At 36.2% G+C, this 12,286-nt stretch overlaps 1 protein-coding gene across 4 annotated transcripts in view; it reads right to left on the minus strand.

Moving 5' to 3' along the window:
• Window positions 1–4,054: 4,054 nt before the first annotated feature.
• Window positions 4,055–12,286, minus strand: part of LOC145984202 (sialate:O-sulfotransferase 2-like) — an 84,388-nt gene continuing 76,156 nt past the window's right edge. For 2 of the 4 annotated variants that reach the window (XM_083117730.1, XM_083117729.1), the window contains exon 7: window positions 6,178–7,784. In XM_083117730.1, coding sequence (XP_082973856.1) covers window positions 7,634–7,784 — 151 coding nt within the window. In that variant the 3' untranslated portion in view covers window positions 6,178–7,633. Of the gene's footprint in view, window positions 5,881–6,177; window positions 7,785–12,286 lie in introns of those variants that run through there. The other 2 variants (XR_014441285.1, XM_083117731.1) reach the window with 2 other exon arrangements.

Raw genomic sequence — 12,286 nt, forward strand, 5'->3', positions numbered from 1 at the left:
GCTTCGGGGCGTCTAATTTGGACACAGCGCCACCGAGGGACAGACAACCACAAAAGCTGACGATTTTCTCTTCGTCAGAGGTATTAAATCAAATTTTCATCACTAGGACCAAAAAGGATACATTTCTCAATTCATTTGCTCACTTATTAACTTTCCTAATTGTTTCATATACGAGCATATTTTTAACTATCTTAATTGGCTATTTACAACATTTTATTCACTCCTTCTATATTTTTATACTCTTCCTTTATGTATTTTGCATTTACTATAATATATATAATCACTCTTCTCCGCTCCTGGTTTCTACAATTAACTCTGCTCCTCTTTATATGGCGTGCTGCCATCTATCGTCACTCTCGTGAAACATTTCTTCCTTACATTTCTCATTGTGTCGTCGGAACTGGCACGTGCCAATATATATATATTGTGTGTGTCTGTGTGTCTGCTCCTTCCCCCACCAATCTGTAGTGATTTCGCACCCTGCCTACACTCTGTCTCGGTAATCTGTGGAGCGAGCGAACGAAAGCAAGTCTCGGCGCAAGTAGTGGCTCGAAAGGCTCGACTAATGAACACGCGGGAGAGGAAGTGAGTGCAGTTACCAGCCGTTACCAGGAGCGTGTACTGCTTTTCTCTGCCAGCCAACTTCCTCCCCTTCTCTTCCGTTACGCGCGGCCTTGCTCCACAGATTCCAGAGGCAGAGTATATACATCGTTATGGATGAACATATCTGCACGTTTTACTCTCTCCTTTGGTACGCTTGTACAGTTCTTTCATTTCCAATTACATACAAATACACACACACACCTATGTATATGAGTGTGTGTTTGACTAGCACAAACTCGAACATACAGACACAGAAACATGTCAAGATAACTTAAGTAACATTAAACTAGTATGTAGCAGTCCTTTATGTCCATCTGATTCTGTCACTGTAGGTGTATTATTATCGCAAATACAGCGATTGGGAAAATGATGTGAATTGTCGACTCAATACAGACAGGCGAACCAATTCAGATAATAAATATGTACATTTTCCTTGTCTTATCATCAATTTTATTTTGTCTGCAGTCCTCTTTATCTTCGCATACAGGAAATAGGAATGGACCTTTACAGTTTAAAATATAATCCAAACCACCAGAACTGAAATATCCCACCCAACCCCATCCACCAGAAATGAATCTTGACTCCTTGATGGTCTTGGGGTCATCGTGGTATAATTTCTGTTTATTAAAAATTCGCTTTGGAGCGCATTTACCATGGCAACGCCATGCTACTAAGAAAATCAAGAGGGAGAGGTAATGATGTATTTCTTTAGCTCATTCGCTAATCTGGTGATTCTTGCAATATAATTTACTATTACATATCACATGAAGTTGATCAATCACATAATTTGATATTTATCCGTTAACTTCCTATGTTCTAAAGAGAGTAAGGTTATCTTTCGGACTTTCTTTTCAATCCACGTATGAGGTGAACCTGAGGGTAATATTAAACACGCCACATCCTATGCGCTTTATCAACACGATATCTCACTTTATGTGATTTATGTAATAGGTGTCAAGGCGTAATTGACACATCAAGATGAGTAACATCCTTCGTAGCTTTCTGGCATCTTTCTCGGAATAATTTTATTGTTCGATCATGTTTATGGCATATTATTAGTCGAGAAAAATATTATTAGTTTTACATTAGTTCTCAATTGATGATTTTGTACGCGTAATTTGTACGCTAGTCGAATCACATGGTGATATGGAACATATCTATATAATGTTTATTCATTATCCCTGAAACTGCACTTTATGCAGACGTAAATAAATTGAAGAGCTCGGATGTAAATCATGGTAAGTGACATTTTGCTCATTTCTGAGTTCATTAAGAAAAAAGGTTATTAGGAGCTATACTATAGATAAATTGTTTTTGTGTTGTGTTTACCAATTTCAGAAATCTTCACTGAGTCTAATGCAAATTATATGACCTTGCAATTTCACTCGAAAATTGAAGAATGACACATTTTACTTTGTAACTCAAAAATTACCAAAATGTCACTTACCATGTTTTACACCCGAGATCTTCAATTGAGACCATACTTACCAGTTTAGAATTGGATCCGAATCACTTAAAATGCTCCTTACCAAGAATCTTAAAAATCTGGATCATAAATTATTAACTCATACGTACGAACACCTACCTTCACGTGAATTATTGTTGTTCAATAAAACCTCAACAGGAGTCATTTAAAACAAGTTTAACATACTGAAATGAAACAGCACACCACAAGAAAGGAAAATTATTGGCAAAAACAAGGCTATTATCCTGGATGTGAAGAACCTCGATATCCTGCAATGGGCACTGTAGTTAGTTCACATGGGAATTTTGGTTCATATCCAAGGTAAACTGTGGGCTTTCACCTATCACCTGTAGCTATTATACAACAATCTGCCACTTTAACTGAAGTAAGATTTAGCAAATGTGGAATAACCACGTAATGGAAATTTTCAATTCTTATTTGCATGTATTGATGTAAGAAAGTTGATTGATAGGTAGGTATATTAGATAAAATTTCCTACCCAAATTATATAGAGGAGAGTTGCCGAAATTGGACCGTTGCCCAAGTTAAGTTAGATCGCCTTTGTTTTTGCCTATAGACGAGTATTTGAAACAGGTGAGTTGGCATTACTGGTTGGCGTCAGTGCGATGTACAAATGACTGAATGGTCAGTCAACTAGAGACGTTCGACGAAGTAGGAGTGCTGTTATTGTGTTTCCATTGTTCGTGTTGCAATTATTGTGCTTCGGATCTTAAGCTCTTGTGTAGACTAGGGGTAAGTAATCAAATGTCCTGTAGTATATTATAGAAGTACCATAAATTAACCACTAACTACATGTGGTAAAACTATGGTTTAGTTGCGTATGTTCGTGTAGCGTCATATTTTTATTAACGGGGTATAATTGCCTAAGTTGGACCGCCACGTTTTTCCCAAATTGGACCGGGGAAAGTATGGGCTGTGGACAGAGATGGAATTGCAAATGGCTATAGCAGCATACAATAATGAGGACTATGGCTTGAACGAGTGTAGTAGAAGGTATGGTTTGTTTGGTTTTACAGCTGACCGAATATTCAACGTGGATGAGTCAGGTTTGACCACAGTCCAGACACGTCCACAAAAAATTGTAGCAAAGAAAGGAAAATCACAGGTAGGTGCTCTTACAAGCGGCGAACGTGGAGTAAATACCACAATGGTGTGTGCAGTGAGTGCTCCAGGTTTCTAGATACCGTAGACATACATACGTACATGCTTTTGAGCGGTCCAACCTAAGCAACCTGTGGTCCAAGTTACGAAACCAGATGCCTATAACGGACCGATGTCACTACTTTCGTTTATGTGCCCTATTATATTGGTTCCTGCATTTTTTGTTTAAATACATACATACATACATACATACATATATATATATATATATATATATATATATATATATATATATATATATATATATATATATATATATATATATATGAAGTGAAAGCTAATAGTTTGTGCTTTTCATATCTACAATTTCGTTCTTTTTCTGTGTCTTGTTTTTGATGCAGAAGCAAAATAGTGCCAACTGGTCCAATTTCGGCAACTGTCCCCTATATATTTGGATAGATGATTCTGAAAACCAGGCACTACAAGTGGTTCCAAATAAACAGTGAATATTTCCTGTAGGAAGATGTTTTCAGTGTGATCCGTTCGTTTCTCGTATTTTATGATTTGAATCTAAAGCCGCAATATCCGAAAATGAAACATACTATGCCTATAATCTTATCGTACCCAATTACGCAGCGCTAGGAATCCAATGGAAATGAGCAACAGACTTTATTGCTCTAATCGATAACAATGTTCTCTCTAATTGCTTCAATAAATTACCAAAGTACATCGACAATAATCTCCATGCGAAATATCGTAAACCAAAAGAAATATAAGATTGAGATAAAAAGAGATAAAGGACTTGAATTCAAGTTCGCTTTGGATAATTACATAGAAACAACAATTTTATTGATATGTTTGGTTTTATAATATGTACATCAGATATCCTACAAAGTTACAAGCAAACCATCTATATAAAGCGTTGTTACAAAAAAGGTTGTTGATAAATGTAATGGAAATTAACATTAATGGACGTTCTATCATACCCTTATGGTAGTTTTCGCATTTTGTGCATTTTTATGTCTACCTTGCGCTGTTGGATTGAAACATGTGCAAGCTTTCGGAAGAACCCATCAAGGAGAAAAATACACATTACATTCCAATCCGGTATATTTCACTTTTGAAGTCAAGTCTTCCATTGTACTTTATACTAGATTCACTCGTCCTGTCTTCTTCCTAGACACACACACAAACTCAGAATTTGAATGTTTACGTAATTACAATAGCTTATTTTATGTTTGACAATAAAGTAAAAATATGTTCAAAAGCAAACCTGAGAGTTTGGAAAGTGTTCTATTAAATTTAAGAGGAAATAATTTTGAGACTGAAATTAACAACTCACATCAATTTCTAAAATTTATTTTTCTTAAATCTATTTAATTTAGTATGCTTAGTGTGTTTTTCTATTATATAATTTTGATACAGATTTTTAAATAACAGATTCTGCAAATGAAATTTCGATTTAAAAGAACTGACACCATTGAAATTAGAGTCAATACTGAAACATATTATTCCGTCATAAGAAACACGTCTCAATAATTAACAGAGATAATATGAATTCTTAAATGCATTATTAATAATCGAGTTCCTCAACAAGATAGAAAATAAGATTATTCTGACGATACTACAATAATATTGTATGCAACAATGCATAACCAATTGGTTATCATCATAAAGTTACCCAAAACAACAACAAAATTAACAAACACAATTTCAAATTAGAGAAACAGTAACTAGAAGGCTTCGTTCAGATTTATTTATTTATTTATTTTATTTATTTCACCTATAACAAAGCTTAATAACTTATATATATATTTGGTCGTAATTCCGTTACCCGTTCCCGCACCTTCGAGATGCATGGGAATTAAGAATTTATTCTCAACAGGTTAGGCACAATGTTAATAAAATTTGATCACCTCAAGGTGAAGGAAGCCGACTTCCGTGGATGAGTGGTTTTCACAGCGCGCTACGTCGCTAGGCATACCGAGTTTGAATCCCGGCCTGGGCGTGGTGTTCAATTTCATCATATTAGCCAAAAGTAGCAGAATAGCGAAGCAAAATAAACTAAATGAATAAATCAATCGAGGTGGTGGATGCGCATACTGAGTTGATTCGTAATTGATTTTGTCAAAGATATATTATCATGCTATTGTCTGCAATTAAAATCTAAGTTGATAGTTGCACGTAAATAAGGAATACATTGTTAGAAAATATAACATATATATGGTGAAACTAAATAATTTTCCACGAGTATCATGGCTTTAATTACAGTAAAAGAGAAACAAGCACTGAAAAATATCAGCAGGCAAACTTTCTTGAAAGGAACACAAGATAATAACGAACAGTTATAAAAATATCTCGTGAGCAATTATAGATAAGATCATAATGGTATTTGATTTCAGAGCGAGATTAGAAATTAACAGAGATAATATGAACCTCAAGAGAGCATTTGACAAGTTCACATAGGATTCGGAAACATAATTGGTGTATAGAAATTGCTAATAGATAGCGTTGGCCTTGAGTGATTTTAGATTTAACCCGGTAAAATAAAACTACATTATATTACAAAGTGTATTCTAAAAAAAAGTTATTCCTTGTTTGAACTGCTTAAGACTACTTTTGAAAACGGATATTGCCATAATGTTGACATGAGTACAATTTCTTGAATTATCCTTCGATGATAGCCAAACCTAAAGAAGAATTAAATAAAAGAGAAAGTCATGATCGATTCAAATTTCTATCAGTATTGTCTCTCAGATCATAACGAAATTATAAGATGCTCAAATTGTTTCTGAAATTCATATCAAATAGCTACTGCCATATGCAAAAATATACTAATATCTATGTTCTGTTAGGAAGTACTAATAATGGAAAGAAATATTCAACTAGAGCTCATTATCCAACAGATCAGTTATTTTTTAACTAGCTGTTATGAATATATCCTTACCTAAATAAAATATGACAAAATAAAACATGTTCATAATTCATTCAATATTAATATTTATTCGATAGAGATTTTCTACAAATCCTGGGATATGTTGTATAATTTTACTCATTTTTGAGTCTTCTTAACATTTATAACTTCACTCAAACACATTCGCACGCAGATACATACAAAATGTTGAAAACAGACATCCATTGAGCAAAATTAAGTAAAAGAGCCTGAGTTGAATGATATTTAAAGTTAATAGATTTTTATATGTGTCTGAAGCTGCTCAAAAGCAACATACCTACACGTTCAATGCAACTTGAAATTTCAAGCTAGAATTAATTGGGCGATAAGAGTGGAATGGCATGAAAACAAAACATGTTTGTTAACTGTATATTTGATTCTTGCTTAAGATTCTAATTGATTCAAGCTCTCTGTATTTGTATCCTGGTAATATTATTTGAGAATGTCAATTGAATTTATTGTCGAACTTCACTTCAAGGCCCCATAAGTAATAAAGGCAGTCTTCCGTCATCATTAATAAGCAAATATTACCATTGGCTATGGAAATTTTGATACATTACCTTTGTATTTTGCAACATAATTGCTGCATAGAGGGTGCTAATAACGCTGGACTTCAATGATTTTATACTTGAACCCTGTAAAATAAAACTACATTATATCTATCACAAGGTGTATTTTTAAAAATTAATTGCATTTTCTTATTAGATGCCTCAAAAATGTTGATATATCCAATCTGTTGATCCATTGAAAAAAACTTTTATCTTGTCCTATCTCACAAAATAATGTAATGCGTAGAAAATTATAAAATTACTCAAGTGTTAAAAATGTTTCTACCAGATATTATTGTAAGAAAGGTAATTTATTTTGCTTATTTACGTACTTACTATTATAATATGTTCGACAAGGCCACAGGTACAAGTGAAGATTATTGTGAAAAATATTTAAGCCAAATATCGCTAAAGCTAGGTTTGTTAACTGCTTTCATTTGTATTAAAATAGTGTAAGCTCGCTTCATTTTGGTACAATAGTATACCAATACTTAAAGAAATTGAATTAATGGATTAGCATGATCTTCTACAGAGTCTTTATATATATATATATAAGCGTGTACTCAATGTTTATTTCAAATAAATGGTGTTACGATATGCATAGTGTGGATCATCAGAAGTCTTTAAGAATCAGATTCCATATTAATCGCCCTTGTATTTCGGTCCCTTCGTTCCTTCAATACTACAGATCAAAATAAACTGCTCCCAGCAGTTGTAGTGTGGATATGGATATACATTAAAGGCATTGTGTGGTAACAGGCAACGCGTGCGAAAGGCAAATTTCACCTCAAATTAATTAAATAGTGAACATTTCCTAGCGAATTTTTCGAGATATCTTTGCATAAAATAGCGACCTCTTCAATCGACTGAATAAATCATCAATAAAATGTAAACATTATGTAGATTTGCGTCCCTGCTGTCTTTTAACAATATTTGTTCTTGCTAAGGTGGGTGATCCAGTGATTTATTTTTTGTCTTGTAGAACTTGTAAAGATGCTTCGGTATTCTTTTCCAGCCCTTATATAGAAGCATCTTGTCGACAGCGTCGATCACAGAATCCAATGTTTTGTGTGACTTCAATGAGAATGGATCCCTGTAAAATAAAAATTGATTTTTTTCGCAAGGTTTATTCAAAAAATGCACACACGAATTTCATACAAGTAGCAATTTATAACCTTTTGCAGAGAGTCTACGCAATTTTAACATAAACCCGATTTCAATTTCAAACAGAACTAGCTCAATATATGACCCCATCAATAATATGCATTGTTTCGCATTAGAACTATTTTTCATTTCCCACTTTCTTCCGCTCTGGAGAATAAATAATGAAGCTATAATTGACATGAAATTTGATTCTCTCTCTCTCTCTCTCTCTCTGTCTCTATGTATATATGTATATGTATAATGTGTGCGAGAGAGAGACTGTCACCTTTCTTCACAGAAGATTCGACTGTTCTCAGTATATTTAATACCCTCAAATAAGAATATCGATAACCATTTAGTTTCAATTCTAAGGTTGCACAACTGTAAAATATGCGTTATTTACATCTCTATCAAAGTTCCATATGTTATAGAGTTGTTGTATGTATTGGTAAGAAATGAGTTATGGCTGTGACTAAGTATGTATATTCGTGCTTTTGTAATTTATATCTTGCCTTGTGTGCATATGTTGGGGAAGTTATGAAATGCAAAAAGAATTTCATTTTTTTAAATCTCTACTCAAGGCATTAATAGGCTATGTGCTGTACATAGTTAGCAATTCATCCCATGAAGAGTTGCAATACAACTACGTTTAATACGCACACAAAGTGTTGGATTCATTCTAGCTCATTCGTTGACGGATTTATGATATTTTTGACAGCAAAAATTTCATTGGAATATATTTGTTGTCAAAGTTCATTGAAATTCCACTTTATGTTTGGATAGGTTAATCGGGACTGGAACTTCATTTTAAAGTGAGATCCGAAACACTGTTAAACGTTCCTCCACCAGGAATTGAATCCAGGATCCCCTGATAAGATGTTCATACATTATGAAAGTGTTACTACACCATTAGACTCATGTTCACATAACTTCTTCTACAAACCCATGAATATTGAAAAAATATTTCACTGAATTGTACAGACACATCTTTCTCTACCCACTGCAACCATATTTGTTTCTTGAAAATAGGTTTAGTTATTATTAAACTTTGGGGCAATTTGCGATGTAGTATTTACTTTTAGTCTCCACATGTGGGAGATTTTTTTAAACTTTTGTTCTCAAGATTTCACTACACAAAATAATGCATTGTGAAAATAATTTATTTATCTTGGTACTGTTTGTTATTTTATTTTTGTTTATTTTATTTTATCTTTCTTGTGTGTGTTTTTTTTAACACTAGTGTACTGTTTTACTGTTGTTTCTTTTCGGTTTAGTATGGCTTCTTCAGTATTGGATATTTCAATAAATAAATAAATAGTTCAATAGAGAAAGTTTCTACAATTCCTAATTTCTGGAATCTTGTTTGTAAGTTCATTTAGTGAAAGGGCAGAGATGGATTTCTACAAAAGGACATACGTGTTGAACTTTTCTTGCCAAGGAGAAATGAAGAAATTTTCTCAAGTTTCCACTAGGTGAATTCTAAAAATGCTTTTGAGCTATCGAAAACAACAATAATTCTCATGTTCCAAACTACCCACAAAGTCTCCTTGAAACAGTGACATTGAAGAAGACCAATGATTTTTCATGTAACTTTATTCATTAACACATCAACACACTCCTTTATCCCGGCCAATTATTACACTATGAGAGTATCTTCATAGAACCATTCATTCTATCTCGTTGGGCCTCCCCGATGGCGCAGTGGTAGCGTCGTTGCCTTGTAATCAAGGGGTCCCGGCTTCGATACCCGGTGGAGGCACATAGTGGTTCGGATCCCCACTTTAAACTGTAGGTCCAGTCCCGATTACCCTTACTGTGCATAAAGTGGACTTAAAACGCCAAGTAAATCAATCAATCGTTCTATCTCCTTTTCATCCTATAGAGTCAGGACAGTTCAGAGATTACGTACTCTCGCGTGTTCAGTTTTAATTCATTCGCATGATCTCTGCTACGTGTGTAAAGATAAATCTTATGACTACCGAATGATACCAGTTTTACCTTTTTATATGAAACCAGAAATAATTAGCGCCAGGAAAACAGCAACCTGTAAATCGTCCAGAGTCACCTCACCTACTGGTGTGACTGGACAACTGAGGAGGACTCTGGACAGTGTTCTAAATACGCCGCTGAAATAATAATCCAGTTTAGGAACGAGACACAAATATTCTTAACACATTAATTACTCTGCCCAACAAGTTGTAAAAAAAATCAGAAGTTACTGGCCATGTGAAACATATAGTCTAATACCGAGCATCTTATCATAAACGCACGTGGACTGCTATTTTCCCTGTGTTTGTTCTACCAGCATTGGCCCTCATCAGTAGCGACGATTGGGTGCAAAAACTGTGGGGGAGGGCTGCAAGGACAGTGTACTTTTCCTTGGTAAACAAGGCTTAATTTTAAGAGACCATAGTGCGGGGAGAGGGGCAACTTCCCGCCCTAATAACCGTCACTAACACTCACACATGCATTGACAGAATTGAAGTGTGCTGATTTTAATTATTTAAACACACACAGATCCACGGGTTGTAATCTGTGAGTCGTGTGTGCCGGTAGGCTTAGGAGAATGATGCCATGTGTCATGCCGTAAAGTAGGACGTCAAGACTTCTAGTGTGGCCTCCAAGATTCAGCAGAGAACGTCCAGGAGACCTGTGTTCCTGAAAGTGCTGAAGCCGCCTCATAAACGCTGCTTCGTTCAAATAGCAACTTTCAGTTAAATCAATCTTGAATCCAGGAGATAGACTATCTCCAATTGAGGACGTTGTCTCATTAACATCCTTTGCAGTTTTCCTTGTATGTACGTGTCCAGAGTTCGTTTTGTGCTTTACACCGGAACACAATAAAACATATTTAACCCGCTAGATGGTTCCAAAATGCACTGTACGCGCGCGTACATCTTGGCCACGGGGCTACATGTCAGGTGTCCCACTGTCATAAATTTCCCCCTAAAACACTGTCTGCTATACCTTACCTACTGCATACTAATAGCAGGACCTCCCCCATGGCGCAGTGGTAGCGTCATTGCCTTGTAATCAAGGAGTCCTGGATTCGATACCCGGTGGAGACACAAGTGGTTCGGATCCCACTTTAAACTGTAGGTCCAGTCCCGAGTAACCTTACTGTGCACAAAGTGGACTTAAAACAGCAACTCAAACCAAACCAAGCATACTAATAGTATAGTATATGCATTTATCGACGTGCACGAATTCACCTGTCTGTCTTTGAATCCTCGCGATTTCCACATCAACCACGGACAAAGGTGCAAAACGCCATCAAACATCCAGGACACTCCAACAAGTGCTCCGAACTATGGTATGATGCCATGCGTACTACAGGGTCCCAACAGGATTACAAAATGTTACTTCTGTCCAGTGTCACTCACCCTCGTTCAGAGTCTGACTCTATACTCACACAGTGTTATTACAAATGATCTTTCCGATTACAAACTTGAATAACTCACGTTTAATAACACTCAGATACATGAAAGTTGTATCAATGGAAAGGGAAACTCAAAAAGTTTCATTGGTTGGTACTACAACTGTCGCGTAGTCATTGATTTCGTCGCTAGGGGCGATAGGAGAGAAAATGGCTTCCAACGAAGACAGGAAGGTGTTTTGTGTGCTGGATTTTCACGTCTGCCAGTCTGTTATCACTGTGCAACGTAATTTTAGAAGGAAGTTTGGTTAAGATGCACCCAGTGGGCTCAGTATCCGTAAGTGGTATTCTGAGTTTAAAGCAAGGGGATGCATCTGCAAGCGAAAGTCAACCGGCCGTCCACCAATAAGCGAGGCAACTGTGGAGCGTGTGAGAGAGAGTTTCGTACAAAGTCCACAGAAATCCACCATCACAGCCAGCAGAGAATTAGACATCCCGCAACCAACTGTGTGGAAGATTTTACGCAAACGTTTGCGGTTCCATCCTTACCGTCTGCAATTGTTGCAGGCCCTGAAACCCGACGACAGAGCCAAAAGACTGTCTTTCTGCGAGGACATGCAAATAGAAATGGAAACGGATGGTTTCACGGAATCATTGCTGTTCAGTGATGAAGTCACCTTCCACCTGTCGAACAAAGTGCACAAAAATAATGTCAGGATGTGGGGGTCTGGAAAATCCTAGAGGTTATGTGGAGCATGTACGCGACTCCCCCAAGCTGAATATTTTTTGCGCTATCAGCCATTAAAGGTGTATGGCCCTTTCTTTTTCGACGAGAACAAAATCACGGGGATTTCGTACCTACAAATGGATTCTTCCACAACTGGAACAGGATATCGAAGGTTTAATTTTTCAACAGGATGGGGCATCACCCCATTTCCACTTAGATGTCAGACGTGAACTGAATAGGCGACTACCAAGGAGATGGATTGGGCGTGCTGGCCGTGACGATAGTGAACATTTGCGTTGGCTTCCACGTTCCCCCGATCTTACACCCTGTGACTTTTTTCTCTGGGGTT

The sequence above is a fragment of the Lepisma saccharinum genome, chromosome 2, assembly GCF_977018435.1.
Source record: "Lepisma saccharinum chromosome 2, izLepSacc3.1, whole genome shotgun sequence".
Classification (NCBI taxonomy): Eukaryota; Metazoa; Arthropoda; class Insecta; order Zygentoma; family Lepismatidae; genus Lepisma; species Lepisma saccharinum.